We start from the raw sequence: 26,341 nt of genomic DNA, 5'->3' as shown, positions 1-26,341 counted from the left end.
GTAATGTATATGCAATAGAAATCATCCCGTGACCGGGTCCTGTCAGGCACATATTTATCTGTCAACTTTCATCGAAAAGACAAATGACAGCGCTAACTTACTGCTATGATATCCAGGGTGTTATCGCATACTTTCCGGATTTCTGCATTCTTATCGTGCATTAAGTCTATTAGATAGGCAGGGGCCTCTGAAATGGATGTGCTGAGGAAAAGTAAAATAATAGCAAAAAATGCAATCCCTTAAAAATACATATATAGGGAGAGATTTATCAAACATGGTGTAAAGTGAAACTGGCGCAGTTGCCCCTAGCAACCAATCAGATTCCACCTTTCATTTTCCAAAGAGTCTGTGAGGAATGAAAAGTGGAATCTGATTGGTTGCTAGGGGCAACTGAGCCAGTTTCACTTTACACGAAGGGGGAGACTTATTAAACATGGTGTAAAGTGAAACTGGCTCAGTTGCCCCTAGCAACCAATCAGATTCCACCTTTCATCCCTCACAGACTCTTTGGAAAATGAAAGGTGGAATCTGATTGGTTGCTAGGGGCGACTGAGCCAGTTTCACTTTAAACCAGGTTTGATAAATCTCCCCTAAAGTGCATAAAAACCCATACTGGACAGTGACTGAAGAAGATCAGTCCGCTCTCCTGACACGTCTGTGCATACTTTCGAGGTCTCAATTATATAAGAATTGTGGATCTATTATGTTTGTAAAGTTGTAAAGTGTTATTTTCAGTTCAAGAAACTTTTGACACCTGAGACATGTAGAAAGTTTTGAGCAGCTTTGTTCAGACCCTGACTGATCGCTGGATTAAGCCGGGAGAAGCACTTTCCGAGCTCTTCTCTCTCCAACTTACTGCAAGAGACACAGCTTCTATTGTAAGGGTCCTATGAGACGAAGCGATTTTTTTACAGATTAACAACCAAAAACGAGATTGTTTATCGTTAACCTGAAATCGTTACACAGAACAATAGTCGGTAGTTACAATCGTTATAATGATTGTTACTACGATCGTTTACTCCATCTTATCCCAGCAGAAGGAACTATGTGGAATTACACTGAACGATTAGTGAACGAATGCGGAATTACAGCGAACGATTAACGATAATTTTAGGGTCAGAACTAAATCAACGATCAACAACACACAAACGATTTCTCGATCGTTGCCTGCAATTGCACAGGACAATTATCGTTTAAATTCGAACGATATAACGATTTTCCGCACGATAATTGTCCCGTGTAATAGGGCCCTAAGTCTAGGGAGCCCTTCTCCTGGCTCCATCTACCAAGTTGTGGGAATCCTGACGCTTTGGAGAGCTCTACATATACTGTGTATATATGTATACAGTATATATATGTATATATGTGGCAAAGCTCCTGCGGCTCCTCTTGCTGGGTGACTTTCATGGTTTTTGGACTAATCTGACCACAAAGTATATTTCACATAGAAACAAAAATGGGCCAAAGCTTCATTCCTATTCTAGAAGTTCACCAAACGATTTCTAATGTTTCATAAATGAAATTATCACATTAGCAAAAAGATAATATGAGCCAAACCAATCAGATTATATAACGGTTATTCCCATATCGGACTTTTTTTTCAAATATCTGATAGAAATTAATGTGATTTATGGGCTCTAATCTAATTTCCTTCCAGTAATTCATCTTTTCTGCTCTTTTTATCCGCTCCTCGCTCCCAGGCTCCAGATGATTTGTGTTTCCCTTGGATCATACATGCAGTGACTTACGGCAACCTAACTATAAGATGGCTCCAGAGCTACTGTGCATGCCCAGGAGAGGGGGGAGGGTGGCAGGAGACTACTGTGCATGCCCAGGAGAGGGGGGAGGGGTGGCAGAAGACTACTGTGCATGCCCAGGAGAGGGGGGAGGGGTGGCAGAAGACTACTGTGCATGCCCAGGAGAGGGGGGAGGGGTGGCAGGAGACTACTGTGCATGCCCAGGAGAGAGGGGGGTGGGGGTGTGGCAGGAGACTACTGTGCATGCCCAGGAGAGAGGGGGGTGGGGGGTGGCAGGAGACTACTGTGCATGCCCAGGAGAGAGGGGGTGGGGGGTGGCAGGAGACTACTGTGCATGCCCAGGAGAGAGGGGGGTGGGGGGTGGCAGGAGACTACTGTGCATGCCCAGGAGAGAGGGGGTGGGGGGTGGCAGGAGACTACTGTGCATGCCCAGGAGAGAGGGGGTGGGGGGTGGCAGGAGACTACTGTGCATGCCCAGGAGAGAGGGGGGTGGGGGGTGGCAGGAGACTACTGTGCATGCCCAGGGGAGGGGGGGGGGGTGGTTGGTGGCAGGAGACTACTGTGCATGCCCAGGAGAGAGGGGGTGGGGGTGGCAGGAGACTACTGTGCATGCCCAGGAGAGAGGGGGTGGGGGTGGCAGGAGACTACTGTGCATGCCCAGGAGAGAGGGGGTGGGGGGTGGTAGGAGACTACTGTGCATGCCCAGGAGAGAGGGGGTGTGTGTGGCAGGAGACTACTGTGCATGCCCAGGAGAGAGGGGGGGGGGTGGCAGGAGACTACTGTGCATGCCCAGGGGAGGGGGTGGGGGGTGGCAGGAGACTACTGTGCATGCCCAGGAGAGGGGGGGGGGGGGCAGGAGACTACTGTGCATGCCCAGGAGAGGGGGGGGGGGCAGGAGACTACTGTGCATGCCCAGGAGAGAGGAGGTGGCAGGAGACTACTGTGCATGCCCAGGAGAGAGGAGGTGGCAGGAGACTACTGTGCATGCCCAGGAGAGAGGAGGTGGCAGGAGACTACTGTGCATGCCCAGGAGAGAGGGGGCTGGCACGAGGCTACTGTGCATGTGTAGGAAAAAGGGGGGCTGACACAACTGTGCATGTCCAGGAGAGGGGGTGGGGGTGGCAGGAGACTACTGTGCATGCCCAGGAGAGGGGGGGGGGGGGCAGGAGACTACTGTGCATGCCCAGGAGAGAGGGGGTGGCAGGAGACTACTGTGCATGCCCAGGAGAGGGGGGGGGCAGGAGACTACTGTGCATGCCCAGGAGAGAGGGGGTGGCAGGAGACTACTGTGCATGCCCAGGAGAGGGGGGGGGCAGGAGACTACTGTGCATGCCCAGGAGAGAGGGGGTGGCAGGAGACTACTGTGCATGCCCAGGAGAGAGGGGGTGGCAGGAGACTACTGAGCATGCCCAGGAGAGGGGGGGGGGGGCAGGAGACTACTGTGCATGCCCAGGAGAGGGGGGGCTGGCAGGAGACTACTGTGCATGCCCAGGAGAGGGGGTGGCAGGAGACTACTGTGCATGCCCAGGAGAGATAGAGGGGGCTGGCAGGAGACTACTGTGCATGCCCAGGAGAGATAGAGGGGGCTGGCAGGAGACTACTGTGCATGCCCAGGAGAGAGAGAGGAGGTGGCAGGAGACTACTGTGCATGCCCAGGAGAGAGGGGTTTGCAGGAGACTACTGTGCATGCCCAGGAGAGAGGGGGGGAGGTGGCAGGAGACTACTGTGCATGCCCAGGAGAGATAGAGGGGGCTGGCAGGAGACTACTGTGCATGCCCAGGAGAGATAGAGGGGGCTGGCAGGAGACTACTGTGCATGCCCAGGAGAGAGAGAGGAGGTGGCAGGAGACTATTGTGCATGCCCAGGAGAGAGGGGTTTGCAGGAGACTACTGTGCATGCCCAGGAGAGAGGGGGGGAGGTGGCAGGAGACTACTGTGCATGCCCAGGAAAGAGGTGGCTGAGGTGACACAGCCTGTATAATATATTTTACACTACGCTTAGGCACGGCCAATGAAAGTGATGTCAGTCATTCACGTGTCTTCCATCTCTTCAGTGGGCAGAGTTATAATTGCTAACCTAGCTCAGTGAAGAGAAGGAGGACAAGTGATCCACGTCTCAGAAGGTGGGGGCCAGGAGTAGGACGTGAGATGGAGAGGACTCCTTTTACCTGTTTTTCTGTATCCGAGGGGGGAGGTAGTTTATGTAAAATGCATATAAACAGCGTATAACTCATGATGATTTGCAGTGGAATACCCTTTTACATTTGGTAGAGAAAATGGCAAAACGTAGGGGACAAAAGGGGGGCAAGAGTGACTGCAGAATTAGGTTTGTTTTAGGATGCAAAACAATAGGAAATTTTTAATAAAGACTGCTGCCCCATTTTTCACTTGACGTAAAAATATGAACATGTACACGAAAAAGGCTATAAATCAGGACACGCATAGTTGTCTGGAAAGATGGCAAAGACTTATTTTAACTCATTCACTGCCAAAAGAAAAAAAAAAATCAGACCCATGAAATTATGATATCAACCAGACAGGAAAACTTCCAAACATGAATTAGCCGAGCGCCTGGGCTGTAATTTGCTGAATGTTTGGCTTAGTGGAAAATCTGCATCTGACAAACATAGGTAGAGCGTCTCCGGACAAAAGGCAGTAGTACAGGCCGGCTTTGTTCCCAGCTCTACGGAGAGACAAACAACCTGATTCAGAAACATCTACATAACAGACATGACTAACTGTTTCCCAAAATGTCTGTAATATAATCTCCGCTTGGTGCTCACTTATGCAATAGCTTCATTGGAATTCTTAACTGAGAGATGACAAAAAGCAGGGTAAAAAAAGAACTATTTAAGTTATAAAGCAATATGGTGGCTCTAACATGTGGACTAGCAGAATTGACCGATTCATTTAACAGCTCTGGGTTAAAGGGGTTATCCAGGCTTAAAAAAACATGACCTTCTTCTTTCAGACACAGCACCACTCCTGTCCTCAGGTTGGGTGTGGAATTGCAGTTCAGTTTCATTAAAGAGAATGAATTGTAATACTGCACATAACCTGAGGACAGGGGGGACACTGTTTTGGGGGGAAAAAAGTAGCTGTGTTTTTTCTAGTCATTGATAACCCCTTAGGATTACAGCTGAGGACTCTTGTTCCTAACTAGAAAGTCATTGCCTCTGCGCCATCTAGGATCGCTACAGGCTGGAGGCGGTACTAGAAAGCAGAGGAGAAGAACCAAGAGGCATTACAGGCCTTAGGGCATGAACACTGTAGGCCCCGCCTTATTGACACCCCTGCTGCACAATAATAATATTATTTTTCACCCCAAAGACAGCACCACAGGGATTGTGAAAAAGAGATCCAGGAAGGACTTTAGTTAATCTAGCAAGCGGTACCAGTGTTTTGGGGAGGGTCAGTAAGTGGAGATTCTCTTCAAGAGCAAATAAGAGTCCCCAGCAGTACTCCAATGTGAGCTTACCCCAAGAAGCCAACACACCGGACTCCACTTCAGAGCTGCAGTTCAGCCACACAATTTTTATAAGACTTTAGTATGGAAAAAAAAAACAAAAAAACTGTGGGTTTTGATGCCTCCGTTTTGTACATCGGTAATATACATTTAGCAGACCTTCTACAAACATTTGGACAAAAGGATACGAGTTTCTTTTATGATGACGTCCCTCGTTGCTTGATGGAAAACCATTTGGTAAAAGACGTAGACAATTTGGCAGACAAACTCGTCATCCTCTTGCTGAGCTAAAAAAAAAATAAAAAAAAAATAAATAATATACATATACATACACAAACACACTGGTTATCATCATCAAAAACAGTCGGCCATCAGACCCTCTATGGTCTTTTTATAGCATAGCATTTATATCAGTATTCGGAAATTTACCATTCAGTAGTTCAATAAGTGCAGGAATAATTCCAGACTTTGCTAACAAGGCGGCACAGGAGTCATCCATGGACACCGTTCCAATCATTATAACCACTTCCAAGACAAGATCATCTTCAGCCGATCCTAAGACAAAGGAAAAACGAGAAGCAAGAATTTCAGGCAATGATGGGTCCTGGTAAATCACTTACAATGCTAGATCACCAGGAGAAACTGGACACAACCAGTCTACACGTAACCACCAGTTCAGTGACATTTACCTGGCTTAAGTTTATCCTTCAGGTAAGGGACAAGCTTATATTCCTTCAGAACCAGCTCCCAGTCTAAGTCACTAATAGTGAGGTTGGCGAGTGTTCCGAGGCATTCAATCACAAACTCTTCTTCTTCATCATTTGAAATCTGAGCCGCCAGATCCCCGACATAGTCCTGTGGTATCAATGGAAACTTTGACTTACAAAATGGGGCTTGAAAAGTCACAAATGTTTAATGCCTTGTTCAGACCTCACAGACTGGTGAATTATTGCTATACACAGTAAATCAAAGTTGCCTCTAACCACCGATTACACATTTTGATATTGATTACCGACTGAAGGACTAAAAAGTGTCACTGTTATTTCACAAAACGTTTGACATGTCATAGAGAGATGTGAAAAGTTTTCATCAGTCCGTGTGTTCAGACCCATACGGATCCGGAGATAGAGCCAGAAGAAAACCGCTCTATCAGAAAAAGTGCTGCCCTCTCCCGGCTCACCTATCGCTGTACCTCTGTCTGTGTTATTTACATACTGGTGTCACCAGTCTTTGTACTCCTGTCTGTGTTAAATATATACTAGTGCCACCAGTCACTGTACCCCTGTCTGTTTCATCTATGTACTGGTGTCACCTGTTACTGTATTCCTGTCTGTTTTATCTATATACTGGTGTCACCTGTCACTATACTCCTGTCTGTGTTATCTATGTATTGGTGTCACCTGTCATTGTACTCCTGTCTGTGTTATCTATATACTGGTGTCACCTGTCACTATACTCCTGTCTGTGTTATCTATATACTGGTGTCACCTGTCACTGTACCCGTCTGTGTTATCTATGTACTGGTGTCACCTGTTACTGTATTCCTGTCTGTTTTATCTATATACTGGTGTCACCTGTCGCTGTACTCCTGTCTGTGTTATCTATATACTGGTGTCACCTGTCACTGTAGTCCTGTCTGTGTTATCTATATACTGGTGTAACCTGTCACTGTACCTGTCTGTTTTATCTATGTACTGGTGTCACCTGTTACTGTATTCCTGTCTGTTTTATCTATATACTGGTGTCACCTGTCACTGTACTCCCGTCTGTGTTATCTATGTACTGGTGTCCCCTGTTACTGTATTCCTGTCTGTTTTATCTATTTACTGGTATCACCTGTCACTGTACTCCTGTCTGTTATCTATGTACTGGTGTCCGCTGTTACTGTATTCCTGTCTGTTTTATCTATTTACTGGTGTCACCTGTTGCTGTACTCCTGTCTGTGTTATCTATATACTGCTGTCACCTGTTAACGTACTCCTGTCACTGTACTCTTGTACCCCTTCCCGCATCAGAACATAACAGATCAGACCGCGCCTGCTAATAGCCGCGGTCCTGGGCTATAGATAGCACCCAGGATCGCAGTGGTTCAGAGCAGGGTTCCCCCGAAAATAAAAACAAATTCCTTTTTTTTTTTTATTTCATTGCACGAATAATTTCTTTCTGATTTCACAGCATGTTGTATTGAAAATGAAGGCTGCCGTTGCAAAGTACAATTAGTGGCGCAAAAAAAAAAAAGCCTGATCTGTAGGTGAAAAAATGCAAGCGCTATGGTCTTTTAAACACGAGGAGGAAAAAACGAAAGCTCAAAAACGAAAATTAGCCTGGTCCCGAAGGGGTTAAAAAACATTTTAACATAAAAACATGATTTAAATAATAGGTCTCTTTCTGATGACACCTTTACAGGAAAAATCACAACCCAGGTGTGAACATAGCCTACCATGTTTCTACAAAAAAATCCTACCCCGAAAGGAAGACATTTTCAGAGAAAAAAAAATAATAAATCCTATGTTATTTTAGGAGAAAGACAGTAATAATAAAGTCTTTACTTAGTAACATGAGTTACTAAGATAGAAAAGACAGATGGCTTACTATGAACAGATTCTTGGTCGGCCCATCATGTTGAGAAATATTCCTAATCATCTTCATGAGCAATGGATCCTTAAATTTGAGAGCTTTCTTCATCAACATCTTCAGCCCATTCCCTAAACATATACATATATATATATTATTAGGGGACAATAAGAAAACTAGAAGAAAAATAAATACATTTTACATCTGCAATTGTCGTACTACTAAAAAGGACCTTCCCTCTATGTGATAGTATATGTGACTCCTAACCTTTTCTCTGTGTGATAGTATATGTGACTCCTAACCTTTCCTCTGTGTGATAGTATATGTGACTCCTAACCTTTCCTCTGTGTGATAGTATATGTGACTCCTAACCTTTCCTCTATGTGATAGTATATGTGACTCCTAACCTTCCCTCTATGTGATAGTATATGTGACTCCTAACCTTCCCTCTATGTGATAGTATATGTGACTCCTAACCTTTCCTCTATGTGATAGTATATGTGACTCCTAACCTTCCCTCTATGTGATAGTATATGTGACTCCTAACCTTCCCTCTATGTGATAGTATATGTGACTCCTAACCTTTCCTCTATGTGATAGCCTATGTGACTCCTAACCTTTCCTCTATGTGATAGTATATGTGACTCCTAACCTTCCCTCTGTGTGATAGAGGAAAGGTTAGCAGTCACATATACTATCACATAGAGGAAAGGTTAGGAGTCACATATACTATCACATAGAGGGAAGGTTAGGAGTCACATATACTATCACATAGAGGGAAGGTTAGGAGTCACATATACTATCACACAGAGGGAAGGTTAGGAGTCACATATACTATCACACAGAGAAAAGGTTAGGAGTCACATATACTATCACATAGAGGGAAGGTTAGGAGTCACATATACTATGTGACTCCTAACCTTCCCTCTATGTGATAGTATATGTGACTCCTAACCTTCCCTCTATGTGATAGTATATGTGACTCCTAACCTTCCCTCTGTGTGATAGTATATGTGACTCCTAACCTTTTCTCTGTGTGATAGGAGTCACATATACTATCACACAGAGAAAAGGTTAGGAGTCACATATACTATCACATAGAGGGAAGGTTAGGAGTCACATATACTAACCTTCCCTCTATGTGATAGTATATGTGACTCCTAACCTTTCCTCTATGTGATAGTATATGTGACTCCTAACCTTTTCTCTGTGTGATAGTATATGTGACTGCTAACCTTTCCTCTGTGTGATAGTATATGTGACTCATAACCTTCCCTCTATGTGATAGTATATGTGACTCCTAACCTTCCCTCTATGTGATAGTATATGTGACTCCTAACCTTCCCTCTATGTGATAGTATATGTGACTCATAACCTTCCCTCTATGTGATAGTATATGTGACTCCTAACCTTCCCTCTATGTGATAGTATATGTGACTCATAACCTTCCCTCTATGTGATAGTATATGTGACTCATAACCTTCCCTCTATGTGACTCCTAACCTTCCCTCTATGTGATAGTATATGTGACTCCTAACCTTCCCTCTATGTGACTCCTAACCTTCCCTCTATGTGATAGTATATGTGACTCATAACCTTCCCTCTATGTGACTCCTAACCTTCCCTCTATGTGACTCCTAACCTTCCCTCTATGTGACTCCTAACCTTCCCTCTATGTGATTCCCAACCATATCCAAGCAATATGACATTTCTTTACAACCTAGAAATACCAGACAACCCCTGTTCATAAAGTTGAGACCCATAGGAGTTTTCTTCACGAGACATCTGCTTTATTCTTATGCACTGGAAATGTGACACTTTAAAGGGGAACTCTCAGCAGGTTAGACAAGTCCAACTTGCTGCTACCCCTTGTAGTGTACGGGGCACCAAGGAGGACGGTATGTCTCTTACCTTCCTCCTCAGCGCCATTCCTGTTGTGTTAACCAGCAGTGGTGGATTTACCATAGCCCCAAGGCTGTTTACCAAGGCTGGGCCCCCCTACCCCACTGTAACTATATCTTTAGTATTGCTCTTTATTAGTGCAGACTGTACAGGACCTGTGGTGACATCATAGTCACATGATAAGGTCCTTCAGTATGTTCTTTAATGTTACTGAATTGTCTCCCTGCTACAGTTTTGCTCTGATTTGTGCAAAATAGCAGTAAAAAAGCAGCAATTTTTTGCAAATCATGGCAGAACTGTAGCCAGGAGACAATACACCACTGAAAGTATAAGTCTGTTTGGGTGGCCATGGGCCCCCCCAGGAGCTCAGGGCACCGGGCTACCGTCCGAAACGGACCTATTATAATCCGCTATTGGTTACCAGTGTAATTCTTGGTCTGGAGCACCGTTAGGAGCACTGCCCCGCCCCATCGCGTGGTCCAGCCGACTCCTTCTAATGATAATCAATGGAGCAGGCAGGCCAGATCGGTGCTCTGGGGGTGGGGCAGTGCTCCTAACGGTGCTCCGGTCTGTGGATTATACTGCTAAAAGCACGGGAACAGCGCTGAGGATAAAGGTAAGGGACATACCTTCCTCCTCAACGTCCTGTGTGCAAAATGGGGCTATCACCAGGTTAGATTTATGTAACTTGCCGACAGTTCCCCTTTAACATTGAGATGGACTAAGCTTTATCCTCTATTGTTTTCTCCCTAGCACTATCCATAGAGAACCATAGAGACCAACCCGGTACTCTGCATATAGTCTCCTTGGTTCTATAGAAAAGACTGTTCACTTTTCACAGAAAAGAGCGTTCGAGAGCGGCCAACTTGGTCTTCTTTTCCCTTTTCTTTCTACAACGTTACTAGCACTCTCACATAAATACTCCTATAAACCCTTGTAAGTGTCAAGTTAAGGTACGAAGCCAAACATGTTCATTTAATAAGGCAAGAGACATCTTTCAATGATTAGGGATTATTTCATAATTCAGTGCTTCATGGCTCGTATGAGCAACACAAGAATCACGAGGTACAATTCACATTAGCATTTGTTCAGCATGTTGCTGTCTGGTGAGGATAACCGGTCTATGGGCCCTATTGGGACATGTGGACATCAAAGACAAGAGTCCCCCATTTGAGACCCACTCTATGAACCAAAACGAGAGAGCCAGCTGGTGTTACATACGTGGCCATTCATCTCTATGGGCGCCGTCCGTACATCTTCCCTGCAGATTTCCATGGCACGGCCAGCTGTTTTTTTGAGCAGCGACTCTGATGAAGGCTACAAAAGAAAATCCGTAATAATAGCTACAGGTCCCACTTACCTTCACATATTAACTGAGCGTTTCTTTTGTTTGCAGCTAGATTTATGCAGAAAGAAATCAATTCCAGATCAATACGTTCTTCCGAGCACTCGAACAACATCTTCATCAACTAAAAAAGATAGAAAGAAAAAAAAAAAAAAAAAAAAAATATATATATATATATATATATAGACACATACATACACACACACACACACACACACACACACATTACTAAACTGCTTAACACTAAGGTTAGGTTCACATTTGCGTTGGGAATGCTGCCGAATGGAAGACAGAATCCCATTGACTTAAATAGGTTCTGTCGGATTTAAAGGGTAACTGTAATGTTTAGTGGGCGGCAGGATATGCTATGTAAAAACCGCAGCTGTGCTCCCAATGCAGGCATGCGCCAGATACGGATTGCTTCCAGCAGCGCAGTTGACTGCAATGCCTGTATCAGGAGCATGGAGGGAGCAAAGCCAAACCCGCCAAAGAATGCAGGTTCCACCAACTTTTGTCTAAAGGCCCTATTACCCGGGGCAATTTTCGTGCAAAAAAATCATTATATTGTTCGAATTTAAACAAATTTTGTGCGTTTGCAGGCAACGAAAATCGTTCATGTGTCGTTGATCGCATCTTTTAAGCTGAACATAAAATCATTATTAATCCTTCACTAAATGTTCACAAGATGTACACATCGGGGGAGATTTATCTAACATGGTGTAAAGTGAGACTGGCTCAGTTGCCCCTAGCAACCAATCAGATTCCACCTCCATTTTCCTAAGAGTCTGTGAGGAATGAAAGGTGGAATCTGATTGGTTGCTAGGGGCAACTGAGCCAGTTTTACTTTACACCATGTTTGATAAATATCCCCCCATCATTCCTTCTTTTGTTCGGATCAGAAGAAGTAGTAATGGTAGTAACAATTGTAACTGACTATCATTCTATGTTTTACGGTGAACAATTTCAGGTCGTTCAGGAAAGCTCTTGTTTGCAATTGTCTATCGTTAATCGGTAATAGTCAAACATCACTTCTTCTAACAGGACTCTAAGGGTACTATTACACGGAACGATAATCGGCCCGATTCTGCCAATTATCGCTCTGTGTAATAAATACAACGATCAGCCGATGACAATAATCATCGGCTGATCGTTGATATAGGTTTGAACCTATAATTGTCAGGCGCCGACCATGCATCGCTACATGTAATAGCGGTGCGCGGCCGGTGACTGACGATATACATTACCTATCCAGGCTGCAGGGCTCCTCTTACGGTCTTCTTCTCCCCGGGTCCCGCGCGCTCCAGCGCGGCCTGTCTGAGCTGACAGGCCACTCAGCCAATCACTGGCCAGGACCACGTGGAAGCCCGGGAGCAGGAGCGCGTGATACCACAAGAGGAGCCCTGCAGCCTGGACAGGTAATGTATAACGTAAAAGCAAGGGCTGCAAGGACATCGATAACAATGTCCCTGCAGCCCTTGTTAAATGATAATCAGGCTGTGGAATAGGCCCAGTAAACGAGCGCCAATCTAGCAGATCGGTGCTCGTTTACAGTTATTATCAGGCCTTCATTGGCTCGTGTAATAACACCCTTAGGGTCCTATTACATGGAGCAATTTTTAACAATTAATGACTAACGATAAACGATCGCAAATAAGATTGCTTATCGTAATGCTGTGTTTACACGGAGCGATAATTCGCCCGATCGTACGATTAACGATTTCGAAGTAACAATTTTTTTTTTTATAACGATCAGCGTTTAGACGGAACGATGTATCGTACGGAAAAATCGTTTTGTGATCGCTTAAGCCTATCTCACACATAGGGTAAATCGGTGAACGACTGTTTACACGGAACGATCTGAGAATTTTTTGCGAACGATCAACGACGATTTGAGAACATGTTCAAAGATCAAAATGAACGATTTCTCGCTCGTCGTTTGATCGTTCGCAGCGTTTACACGTACGATCATTCGAATTCGATCGTTATCGTGAAAATTCGCACGATAATCGTTACGTGTAAACGCAGCATTACCTGAAATCGTTCACCATATTACACAGAACGATGGTCATTAGTTACGATCGTTCCTATAATCGTTTATTCCTTCTGCTGCCAGCAAAACAATGAACAATGTGCAATTACAATTAACGATTAGTGAACAAATGCGGAACTTGAGCGAACGAACGTGGAATTACAACGAAAGGTTAATGATAATTTTAGGTTCAGATCTAAATCAATGATCAACAACATACGGACGATTTTTCGATCGTTGCCTGCAATTACACAGAACGATTATCGTTTAAATTCGAACGATATAACGATTTTTCGCATGACAATCGCCCCGTGTAGTAGTGCACTATGGTTTCTGCTCACAGTGACTTATAGGACGGCTACTCCAATAGCCGACCCTAGACACAGCCCTTGTACATATCGGTTCACGCCAATTATAAAAAAAAAACACAAAGTTTAACTTGCTTTCGAATGTTTTTTTTTATTTTTTTAAAAGTAAAAAAAAAAAAAAACCTAATTAAATCCAAAACTGACTTTACGAACTTGGTCGCTTGTTATAAGCTGTTTACAATAATTGAGAAGCATGACACATCAAAAGCAGTCATAATTGACACCCAATAGGAAATATTAACATTAAATTTGTCCCGCTTTTAAAAGGTGCCCGCTGTCATCTTTTCCTAATTTAGCAGGAAGGCATTAAAAAGGACTGCAGGCGTTCTGAAGATGTAAGGAGCTTAATCAGACAAGTCCCATATTGAGTATCAGATAGCATAAGGGGCGCACTAAAAATCACCGTGTCTAGACTGTCTGGCACCTGACTTCACGTATTTACCAGTGACCAGAGGCCAAACGCTAAATCGCTCTCCCTCTCTGCGCACACACCTCTTCCCTCCCCTATCCTGAACATCTTTAAGTCATTATACTGTGGTTCTGCATGCCTTAGGAATTAGTCCGCAGACCAGCTTGAAGTTCTGCACCCTGCCAAACAATGGAGTACGGAGAGCACAAGGGTTCAGCTGGGAGGGATGATTTGGGAGAGGGAGCCCTCGAGATCAAAGCCTGACTGAGAACAGAAGGCCGGGGTGCAACATGTGGACGACCAAGCCGATCGCTCACCGCGCTGAGAAGAAAATGATATTGAAATGTTCACATGACATCACCAAAACGCCATGTTCACAGGACGAGCGGGCCGCCATATGGTTGGCATTTGCATGTGTATAACCACCACGCGTATATTTCTGGACTAGAAAGAAAACATCGGAGTGTTAATGTTTTAGCTATTACTATATTAACGTTGTTTGCCTCCGAGTTGTGGCAGTTCTGGTGGATATCAAGCTGTAGAAGACATCAATCTAGTGAGAAATAGTGAGCGGAGCTGTACGAGCGGTCACTTTGTGGGGACTAAAAAAAAAAATAGCTTAGGATAAGTGCCAGTTCACATGGAGTAAAACTGGCAGAATTCTGCTGCGGAACTCTCTGCGCAGAATCCCACCAGCCTCCATGTCAATACAGGTAGTCTATGGGAAGGCTTGCACGCCTCCCCTCTCTGCGCTGAAGAATTGACAAGCAGAAAGGCGCGGAGAAAGGGTGCGCGAGCCCTCCCATAGACTGCCTGTATTGACACAGAGGCTGGTGGGATTCTGCGCAGAGAGTTCCGCAGCAGAATTATGCCAGTTTTACGCACGGAGTAAAACTGGCGGAATCTTAGCCTCCGGTCTCCAGTTTCTCCCATCTTACAGTATCGCTGTGACCTGGCAGGTAGACCTTGCTCAGCCAGGCAGAGGTGTCCCTGTCACTTAGTGGCTTAGCAGGCATTGCTTAGCCAAGGTCATGACGTCACAGGGCCAGGAGCTACGGTGATGCTGTGCTGCGGGGTCACGGGGTATGATTTATTTATTTTTTATGTTCACGGGGTATGATCTGTTTTTTTTTATGTTCCGACGCCCCAGCCCTGGAGTTCTTCTTAAGTGAATAAAGACCAATTTTGTGCAGTAAGCAGCAGGGAACAAGGAGGGCGTTACCATATGAGCAACAAGGGTGGAGAGTTACATTTTTTATTTCATATCAACACAATTTGGGAGTGTTTTTCTTTCTGGATATAAAAGTATATCCTTTATATGCTGTAGATTAAATGGTGTACATTATATGCTGCAGATCTGATGGTGCGGATTATATGCTGTAGATTTTATGCTGCAGATCTGATGGTGCAGATTATATGCTGCAGATCTGATGGTGTAGATTATATGCTGCAGATTTGACGGTGCGGATTATATGCTGCAGATCTGATGGTGCGGATTATATGCTACAGATCTGATGGTGCGGATTATATGCTGCAAATTTGATGGTACAGATTATATGGTGTGGATTTGATAGTGAGGATTATATGGTATGGATTATATCTAACAAATGTGATAGATTGGCTGCAGATTTAATGGATTTTACCCATATAAATAAATAGCTGAAATTTGCAGCATGTACCCTAATACCCCAAATAAAACAGGAGTTCAATCATCTGCAATACATAAACCAAACACTCCAAATCAAGGAAGCAGAATAAACTGTTCTACAATAAGTTCAATAAGTTTATTATAATACATACTGAACTTTAATTCCTGATAACCCTTAGAGTCACTAGGAAAATTGAGATTTAAATCAAGAATGTTGAAAAAAAAAAAAGATTTTATTTTGTGCCCAGCCCCTATAGTAACCTGATAATGTATATAGCATTGACATGTCTAGTAATAAAACAATATAATATACCCTTGTTTCAGGTGTATGAAATCTTCATATCACAGGGACATAGAAAGGAAGAAGAGGCGGTTTTGCAATCAGTAATAAATGCTCAGAAAAAACAGAGATGATGGGAAGTTGGACTCTCATTTGTTCAGTCTTATTTTAGAAAGACTGGAGAAAGCTGCTATTTACCCCCTTGGGGGCGGCATGTTGTTGGGTGTTTGGTTGGTTTGATCAGTTGCGATATATATAATAAAAGGTCTTTTCTTTATTCCTTATAAAGAGATCATAGACAAGACTTCCCTAAATGACATCATTTCTCCATCTCCAGTCGTGTTTCATTCATCAGCCGCCATAGGTGAGGGACTCTGTGTCAGACGGCGAGCCAAGATAAATACATGATGCCACGTAACGGCTAAATAAGCAAAACTACATATAACCCTTTCAGTACTACCAGGTAGGATTCCAAGAGATTATATATATATTAGTTCTTATGATGGTTTCCAGTACCTGATTTATGGCACTGTCTTACAGCTCAGCTTTTTTTTCTTAGGTTGCTCTGGTAAAGTGAAAGCTATAGGCACCAAAGAGAATCTTACTGTAAGGACTGAGTATATATATATATATATATATATATATATATATATATATATATATATATATGCACAAAAACCACAGGAAAATATGTGGAGGCTGGTTGTCAGTATAGCTATGTGCGTGGCAGCCTCTATTTGGGCTTAGAAGTCCAGTGGGCGGTTCTACTGACTGACAGCCATCTCTGCATACACAGTTATACAAGAAAGGCTGTTAATCACTGAGTAGGAATGCCCATTGGACTCCTAAGCCAAGACTAAGCAGAGGGCAAAATTAAGACCTTACTACTTATACTTTAAAAAGGGATCTCCAGTCCCTACATTCATATCTATCATATATATATATATATATATATATATATCTGCTTGAGACAAGACAGCATGGAGGCCAGTGACTGGCTAAAAGGGCTGTTACGTCTCAGAAGTTGGGGTGGAATCATACAGAGGAGGACCTGAGGACACCACAGAAGAACACTGGGGGAGCACAGTGAGCATGGTAAGAATAGGCTCTTTAAAATATTTCATATATTGCTAAAAATAATAAAGGTCCGCAGTACCCCTTTACCTTCCCCCATAAATATGTACATCACTCTACTCGGCTCCTGCTGTTCCATAACATGATGCCCACAGATTGGGCTGCATGTTTATTGTGACAAATTCCCTTTAAATCCAATATTTTTTTCATGGACCAACATTTTACACTAATTTGTATATGTTACAATTATTAATTTGCCCTTGGATTAACCACAAAGACATAGTATAATACAAGTAAGAGGAGGTACCTGGGGTATGCAGTCCGTATACGCAAACATGGATTTACAGCGATCATCCATACTTATATGATAAAGAATACACATGACTATTTGCTTGTAGTTTTCATTTTCTGAAATATAAAAGGCAGTTTATACATTAGAACAAATGCATATATATTATATACATACACACACACACACAGAAAAAGCATAAGAAAATGATAATTTTTGACACCCCAATTCTTCTCATTCTGATGTGATGCAGCTGTGCTGTTCCTCTGTAGACGTCCCGTGGATCTATAGGCCCATCCTTACTGTTATCGGTGCAATGACACCAGCAATAAGCAGTGCACATGTAGATGTGATATATTTTTTTTTTTCACCAGTTTCAAAAGACTGGAGATCGAATTAATAAAAACACTATTGGAAGCATATGGTCGGCACAGGCTCGGCTGCGGATCCCCTCATCCTAATTGGTGAAGCATTACGAGGGAACATAAATTTTACTGTCTGTAATAACTGTGAGCAATGCCGATAAACCTTCTAGTCGGGTTTCCCAGCAGGACATGTGCATCTCATTTGGGCTTTTTGCCCTGTTTGACCCTTGTACTTTTCTCCTCCACTGATCAGATACTGAAGACTGCAAATTCTGCATGTGGCTGAGACGAGGACACTATCATGACAACTGCTTCAATACACCGACAACTCAAGCAACCATAAGTAACACGCAATGCACCTTAATACAACGTTTCCGACCATACTTGGATGTCATCCCATTTAGAGATGTGGAGAGAACAGCTTATATGTGCTGTATGCAAATTGGCAGCAAGGGTCACTTGGGTGGGCACCCCTGGTAAGTAGCCACCGTGTCTTGCCTTTAGTTTCTCAAAGCTACTAACAATAATGCCACCACTGCCATGTTCCTTTATACTGGAGGACTCATCTTCTGCAGCTCCGGGTGCACTGCGCCAATGGGATGGTACATAACTTTTCATCCCATCAGGGATGGTACATAACTTTTCATATGTTGCTGGCGATGGTGAGATTAACAATTAATCCAGTCTCCTTCCCCCAGTTCTGCGCTGCTGTTTTCTGCTGAAAATGCAAAAATCTATGCCTGAGCTGTTCTCTCTCTTTCTCTCCTCTCTTCTAAGACAGCTGATGTAAACAAGTCCCTGGCAGGCTTTATCTGCAACATTATAGCTTCTTTGTAATGCTGGGAAGGTTAATCTGAGATCACGTTACTAATCAACTCACTGTAATTAACCCTTCCAGCATTAAATAGAAGCTAGAATGTTGTAGATAAAGCCTGCCAGGGACTTGTTTACATCAGCTGTCTCAGAAGGGAGGGGGGAGGGGATAGAGAGAAAAGCTCACACACAGATTTTTGTGTTTTCAGCAGAAAGCAGCAGCTCAGAACTAGGGAAAGGAGACTGAATAGATAATAAAAAGTATGGAAGGAATTGTTAGTCTGACCATGGGCAGCAACATATCAAAAGTTATGTTTGAGTGGAATACCTCTTTAACCCCTAGACGACATAGGACATCCCTGTAGCCCTGGCTGCCTGTCACCAGATGACCCTGGGCGTACAGATACGTCCTGGGTGTTTATCCCGCTATGAAGTGCGCTTCGGAGCAGAGCGCGCTTCATAGCAGGTGGGGGCCGGCTGCAATCAGTAGCTGGGCCCTCACCGTTAATGACAAGCTGCACTGGTTGCACTGCAGCCTGTCATTAACCCCCTTAAATGCTGCGATTGCAGCGTTTAGATGAAAGTGACAGGAGCAGCTCCTGTCACTTACCGATTGGAACCCCCCGCAGTGTAACTGTCGCTGTGTTGGACCACCTCTTACCTTCCTCGGTGCGGTCCGATTAGCTCTCTGCTGATTGAGAATGCTTGTGGCAGACTCAATCAGCAGAGCGCCTATTAGACTGATCAATGCTATGCCTATAGCATAGCAATGATCAGTGAATGCAATCTATTGTTTGCATGTAAAAGTCCCCCATGGGGACTTAAAATGTGTAAAAAAAAAAGAAAGTAAAAATGTTTTTTAAAATACCCCAAAGCCCCTCCCCCGATAAAGATTTAAATCACCCCCCTTTCTCATTATATAAATAAAACATATAAAGATAAATAAACAAACATATAATATACCGCAGCGTGCGTAATTGTCCGATCTATTAAAATATAACAATCGTCATGTCGAACGGTGTAAACGAAAAGAGGGAAAGAAATTTCCAGGATTACTGATTTTTTGTTACATGATATATAAAAAAAAATCATAAAAAGTGGTCAAAATGTCTTATCTACACAAATATGGTATTGATAAAAACTAGAGATCATGGCGGAAAAAAAATGACATTTCATACAGCCCCGTAGGTGAAAAAATAAAACTGTTATAAGCGTCACAATAGGCCCATTTTATTAATAATTATTCACAGGGAAAAAAAGGATTTCATAAATAAAAATAATATATATATATATATATATATATATATATATATATATATATATATATATATATATATATATAAAAAACATTAGAGAATCTGTGTAACCTGCATATGGTTGTGTTCGGACTGACCTACAGAGTAATAGTATCCTGTCGCTTTTACCATATAGTGCATTACGTAGACACAGGAACCCACCAAATATTACCATATTTGCATTCTCTTTTCCAATTTCACCAATTTATATTTTTATAAATGATATTTTTGGGGTTCCATCATACATGTTATGGTAGAATGAAAGACGCCAATACACAGTACAACTACTCCTGTAAAAAACAAGCACTTACATGGCCTTGTAGATAGAAAACTGAAAGTGCTAGAGCTCTTAGAAGGGGAGGAGGGAAACGAAAACACAAAAATGAAAATTGGCGCGGTCCATTGGGTCATTTTGGGCCTGGTCCTCAAAGGGTTAAAGAACTGAGTGCAAAACTATGGTGATGTCATGTATTAGAAGCAGCAAAAAGTGGGGCGAGTGTGGCACTGACCGCATGTGCAGACAGGAGGACCTGCCCTGAGCGCTGTAATGGGAGCAGGCCTCACCCAGCACATGAGCCAATACACTTCATTACTTCATAAACTGGAGTGAACTTCTGAGGAAAAGAAAAATCACTCTGGACATGTTATAGTGCAAATCTGATGGAGAGCAAGACAGAGAAGCTATTGATTTTGCCCCCCCCCCATAGTGATCTTACTGCTGAGAGCCGTGTTCAACAAGTGACCTCTATATGATCAGCTCTAAGGTTACGTTCACATGGGCAATAAACTCCTTGTTTTGGATGCAGAAAATGTGTTGATTTTTCAAGACCACAACCAAACCAGACACGTCGCTTCTTTTCGGCGCTGTTGAACAGAATCCCTTACTGCTCAATGACAGCCAGGCGGAATAGCCTGACATCTTGAGCCAGGGTGAATAAACCAACTATACAAGACAGTGAAACATTCAACCTAAGAGAAAGCATAATAATACAGTCAGCAAGGTCATACCTAGAAGAACTGTGAGCTTGGGGAGAAGTCCGACTTGTACCATCTTGTTTCTCAGGCCGGTGTCAAAGGAGAGGTTCAGAAGAAGCCGCAAAGTTATATTGAGTAAATCTTCATGATCACATGGCACCATTTTACATAACTTCTCAATGATATCCATTTCTGCCTAAAATAGGTATCAAGAAATTAAATGTTAAGAGACCAGAATACAAGTATATGAGAAATAACCATCACCCTTTAATTATAATGAAATATAGAAAAACACTTAAAAGGGAATGAGAGCAGCATAAACTAGCGATATAAATGCTGAACAGATCGGTGTATTACTTACATCATTCTGTTCAGCTGTTCTCCTAATATGCAGGAGAACAGGATTCTTGCCACACCCCTCCCCGCCCTCCAGCTGCTGATTGACAGCTGACTGCCTATATACAGCATGGATAGATAACTGCAAATCAGCAGCTGGTGGGTGGAGATTTATGCTTCTCATGAATATCCTGGACTACTGGGCTCAAGCACATAATGGAGAAGACTGCTTTTTGTCCATGTTATTCAGGAGGAGATCTCTGGATCAGCTGCACAGAACAATGTAAGTGATACATCATTCTGTTCAGCTTATCTGTCTCTAGTTTATGCTACCATTAGCTTGTTCTGCTACACTGTGTTGCACAGCTAGTGGCACAGACCGTCTATTCTTGGGTAACATGCATTAGAATAGACACTAGGAGAGGCTCAGTATTAGTAGCACTACATGCAGTAGTGTTAGCGATATATAAGGGTCCTTTTACACACCATGATTTGTCAGCCGTGGGGAAAGGTGTACAAACGAGGGCCAATCAGTGAGATCATCGCTCATTTGCAGTGCCTTTACACAGTATGACTAATCGAGGGGCCCGGGCTGCATGAAAACAATCCTTGCATCATTTGGGCAGTCCAGGGAACAGTCAATTTAAAAATCACAAGCAGCAGTGTATACTTACATTAGCGCTGCTTCTGATCCGGCTCTACAGTCCTCTGGCTGCCCCTTGTGTCTTCAGGCTCCGCCTCCTCATTCTGGATGAGGCGGGGCCTGAAGATACAGCCAGAGGATGGGAGACCTGTCAGATCACAGGAGACGCGGATGTAAGTATGAAATGCCGCTTGTTATCTTTGTCAGTTTTCTTTTATTGTTTTTGACTACCATCATAACCCTGTTTACAGGAGGATGTGTGCCCAAAAACAATAAATATTAAAGACTGCTCTAAAGGCCCAATCAGCATTTTCCCCATCCTTGGCTGATTAGTCACTTTTACACGGACCGATTATCGGCCGCAGAAGCCTCTCTAGCAACACTCTTAGCCGATAATCGCCCCTTGTAAAAGGCCCTTAACTGTATCGGGACCAGGGCTTCAGAAGCCCTGCAGTCCCTCATACAGTCATGATTAAATAGTCAATAGTGTAAGTGAATACAAACATTGTAATATATCTTATCAGAGAAAAATGCTTCTCTCTTTTTAAGGCTCCTTTCCTGCTTCCCTCCACCCCTTAACTTTCAATCATGCTTAAAAACAGTCAAATTGTGTCTTGCCTTCTCACTCATGGGTCAGTTACATGCTCCCCATACATATCTATGGAGAAAGGATGAAGGTGGGAGGGGGAGTCAAAGGAGAGGGCCAGACGCAAAGAGACTACACAAGAGTAAGGGTCCATTAACACAGAAAGATAATCAGACAGATTATCTGCCAACAATTTGAAGCCAAAGCCAGGAATGGATTTGAAAGAGGAGAAATCTCAGGCTTTCCTTTACGATCTGATCTCTATTTATAGTTTGTTTCTGGCTTTGGCTTCAAATCTTTGGCAGATAATCTTTCTGTGTAAATGGACCCTTACTCAGAGCATTAGATTTTACCCCAGGGTGTGATTCAGAGTTTACAATGCTCAGTACAGCTCTATAATGTCATCCATGCTTCTGCTGCTTCTGAGGATCAGCTATAGACACACAGAGTAGCAGCACATCACAACCACACAAAATATACTGCAGTTTTGGGGCAAGTAGAGAATAAGCACATAAATACCATACTCTTTACTCAAAACTGTCATGGAACCACAGAACAGGCACACATCCCGGCTACACCATCTGATCCCAGCCTAAGATTTGTTTTTGTTGCGTTTGGCTTACCATGTCGTTCTTGTTCTCCAGGAAGATACTGAGCTTCTTCAGAAAAGACACCACAAGGATAAGAAGTTCAAAATTATCTCTGTCTAGTGCTTTAACCAACATGTGGACGATATTCTTGTTCCTCATCTTCAGCTCAGTGCGAGTGTCCTCGGCCAGGTTCAGCAGCAGATAGAGAGCAACTACAAATACACAGAATAAACCGCTTAGATTTTCTTATACCAAAATCTGTATTTCCATTGACACAACTGGCTTAATCTGACATCATTATACTCATATAAACTAAAAAAAACAAACCTCACTCTAAGGCTGCCTTCACACACACCAGATCCGCAGCGGATTTAACGCTGCGGATTCACAGCGAAATCCGATGCGGATCCAGTGTCAGTGCATCCCTATGAGAATACATACTTGCAGCGGGAATGACATCCCACTGCGTGTATGTAAGTTAACCCCCTGGTGGCCAGAGCATACATCACCTCCTCCACACTCCGACTTGCTTTGGGGGTTCTCGGTAGGACGTCCCCCTCAGCCAATCAGTGACTGGGACAGGGCAACGCACTGATTGGCTGAGCGGGACGAGCAGACACCAGAACCCCTGAAGCAAGCCGGAGCGGGGAGTAGGTGATGTATGCTCCGGCCGCTGCGGGGTTAACATACGTACTCACAGCGGGATATCAATCCCACTGCGAGTATGTATTCTCATACATCCAGTGTGTGTGAAGGCACCCTTATACTCATATAAACTACTCTTAAAAAAACTAAAAAAAATACAGCTTTGGGCTATGTTCACACAATGTATGAGTCTCTGAAAAGATCATCCCGGCCAGTACTGCAGTACCGGTCGGATGATCTTTGCAGCCGCAGAGTTCTAATGCGGGCGCATCCGTGCACGCCCACATCAGAACTCTTAACTGCACACTATGGAGCGAGCGACAGGAGCCGCTCGCTCCACAGTTTGCACTGACAGAGTTTTCTGCGGCCACTATTCAATGAATAGCGGCCACAGAAAACTGACATGTCAGTTGTTTGCGGCGGCGCTAGGGATCCCGGACAGAGCGTATACCATGTGTATACGCTCCGGCCAGGATCCCATAGACAGCAAGGTAACGCATATTTTCGTAATAATCACAGCCGTTGTACAACGCTGTATAGCTTAATATAAAAAAATTATTATTATTTAAAAAAAAAAAAATCTTGGAATTGCAGTTGTACTTACCTCGTAGAAGTTGTTCCTGCTTGACAAGAAGCCCCTGGTATTTTTTATAGGTTTTCTCATATTCCTTTTTTAGGGATGGGGTTTCAGGATCATCTTCAAGTATTCAAGAAGTTAAGGATGATCAGAAACTAGTGGCGCCTAATGTCAAAATTACAAGATAAACATGGAGACAGGAACACAATGAACTCCATAAGTCCTTGGCGCAGAATCAGAAGTAAACGAAGGTGAAAACAGTGCTTCATATGAAACCTTTCTTCACTGCCACTGAAACACTTAGCAATAAAGAAAGAATTTATATGACGTGCTATCTGCACTTTTGCTTTCTTCTGGATTCTGCGCCAAAGACTTAAGGGGTCCATTGTGTTCCTGTCTGCATGTTTCTCAGGTGGGGTAACAACTTATGAAGGTTTCAGCCCTCCTTCCACAGTCTGGCAGTGGATCAATTATATCAATTATACAAGGCCACTGTAGAGTTGTGCCTGTATATCGGCATACCTGCACCAGGTTAGTGCGGTTACAGGGGAACAATCAGCAGGTGAGACCAATCTAACATGCTGATAACTCCCTATTGCGCACAGGGTGCTGAGGATGAAGGTACGTCTGTTACCTTTCTCCTCTGCACCGTTCTATGCTGTTAGCAGTGGCTCGCACTCTGGAATTCCCCTTTAACACTTTCTCTGCTGTTGTTTGCATTGGTTAGATGATACTAAACTAGAAGGCATGCTAGGTGCAGGGTATGTGGCATCAGCAGGAGCTGGCAATGATGACAACGTACACCCCTGCCGATTCAGTGCCCGCACTACACATAGAATACGGCTGGATGCAGTTGGCACCATTCACTGTGTAGCGGCCTGTACACAGTGAACGAAGATACTTGCTTCCTGCCCTATTTACTATGACCTATACTGTAGGTTATAACAATGACTATATATATATGTTAGTCAAATATATGTCATATTATATATATATATAAAATTGTGTAAAAAACAACCGCGCTCCTGATAGACACAGTTATTCGTAAAAATACCAGTGTCCGTATAGCTGCAGGCTACCAACAAGTGGTTACTGCTCCCACTCAATAAAAACAATACAAAATAATAATGATGTTGTGCCGCGCTTAAAAAGTTACCATATTATGCTGAAATGGTTAACTACTTCGCATAATAGCTTTCATGTGTTTATAAGAGCTAGAGTCACTCACCGCATTGGTGTACTGGTTGTGCTCTGACTTGTGGTCCTCCGTATCGGCCAATACTGCGTCTGATAGGTTTTTGATTTTCTTTTTCTTTCTCCTTCAAACTCCTTTAAAATCCTTCAAAGTCCCTTGAATTAGTTAGAGTTCTCTACGTCCTTTACAGTTCTTTATGGTTGTTTTAAACTACTTTACAAAGCGTGCGCCCCGGCCGGTGGCGCGTACAGCCGCTTGTTGGAATAATCCTGAACGGAGTCCTCTGTGACGTCACAGTACGGATCGCTATAGGAGGCAAAAGTGTCCTCAACGCGTTTCAAAGGTTCCGACCTTCTTTCTCAAGAGGGATTTGCCTCACTTGCTGGATTTCCTTATATAGGTACATGTCCTCCGCACAGGATTAACCTTTTAATGCCAACCAAATTTCTTTTTATAAAAAAGCAAACAATTCAAAGTCGGCATTCAGTCCTGCCGGCTGCAAACTATTAAATAGGAATATATACTCGCTTTCTTTTCTAGACATCTTATGAATAAAATTGCCACCACGTTGGTCTATGTTTACTTTTTCCAATCCCCCAAATGTGGAAATACCTATTTGGCCATTGTGGTGTTCCTTAAAATGTCGGGATAACGGGTGGCCATCAAATTGTCTATTGATATTATATATATGTTCTGAAATCCTTTTACTTAGTGCTCTTTTTGTTCTTCCTATATATAATTTGTTACAAGGACACTTGATAAAATAAATGATCCCCTTTGTTTTACATGTGATGTGACTTCTTATTTTATGCATAACCCCCTGATGGTTAATTTCCTTCATTCGTTTGGTGTTTGACATACTAATACACCCCCTGCATTTTTTGCAGGGGAAGAAACCTTCTCCATATGTGACTATACCATTTCCTTGTCCATTTTTATTTTTATTCTGATGAATTGTAGGAGCAATTTTATTCCCTAAATTTTGCGCTTTGTGATATATCATTTTTGGCTTGTCGGGAATCAAATCGCCTATGACTTTGTCCTGCTTTAAAATGTTCCAGTGGTTCTGTATAATCTGTTTCACATTCTTTGCTTGGTTTGAGTATGTAGTGATAAGGGGTATATCAAATTGATCATTAGGTAGATATTGTTTATCCATCTTGATCACTTTTTTATTTTCC

The 26,341-nt window shown here is 43.2% G+C and overlaps 1 protein-coding gene across 2 annotated transcripts in view; it reads right to left on the bottom strand.

The window, feature by feature from the left end:
- KIFAP3 (kinesin associated protein 3) overlaps positions 1-26,341 on the bottom strand; it is a 53,971-nt gene that overhangs the window by 16,757 nt on the left and 10,873 nt on the right. For both annotated transcript variants that reach the window (XM_069967388.1, XM_069967389.1), the window contains exons 8-17: positions 23,993-24,091; positions 22,777-22,955; positions 20,622-20,784; positions 17,159-17,259; positions 11,059-11,167; positions 7,815-7,927; positions 5,912-6,077; positions 5,652-5,777; positions 5,411-5,509; positions 102-187 (exon numbers count right to left, since the gene is read on the bottom strand). In XM_069967388.1, coding sequence (XP_069823489.1) covers positions 102-187; positions 5,411-5,509; positions 5,652-5,777; positions 5,912-6,077; positions 7,815-7,927; positions 11,059-11,167; positions 17,159-17,259; positions 20,622-20,784; positions 22,777-22,955; positions 23,993-24,091 — 1,241 coding nt within the window. The remainder of the gene's footprint in view (positions 1-101; positions 188-5,410; positions 5,510-5,651; positions 5,778-5,911; positions 6,078-7,814; positions 7,928-11,058; positions 11,168-17,158; positions 17,260-20,621; positions 20,785-22,776; positions 22,956-23,992; positions 24,092-26,341) is intronic.

The sequence above is a fragment of the Dendropsophus ebraccatus genome, chromosome 4, assembly GCF_027789765.1.
Source record: "Dendropsophus ebraccatus isolate aDenEbr1 chromosome 4, aDenEbr1.pat, whole genome shotgun sequence".
Lineage (NCBI taxonomy): Eukaryota > Metazoa > Chordata > Amphibia > Anura > Hylidae > Dendropsophus > Dendropsophus ebraccatus.
Note: the sequence above shows the minus strand (reverse complement) of the source record. Positions and strands in the feature narration are given on the sequence as shown.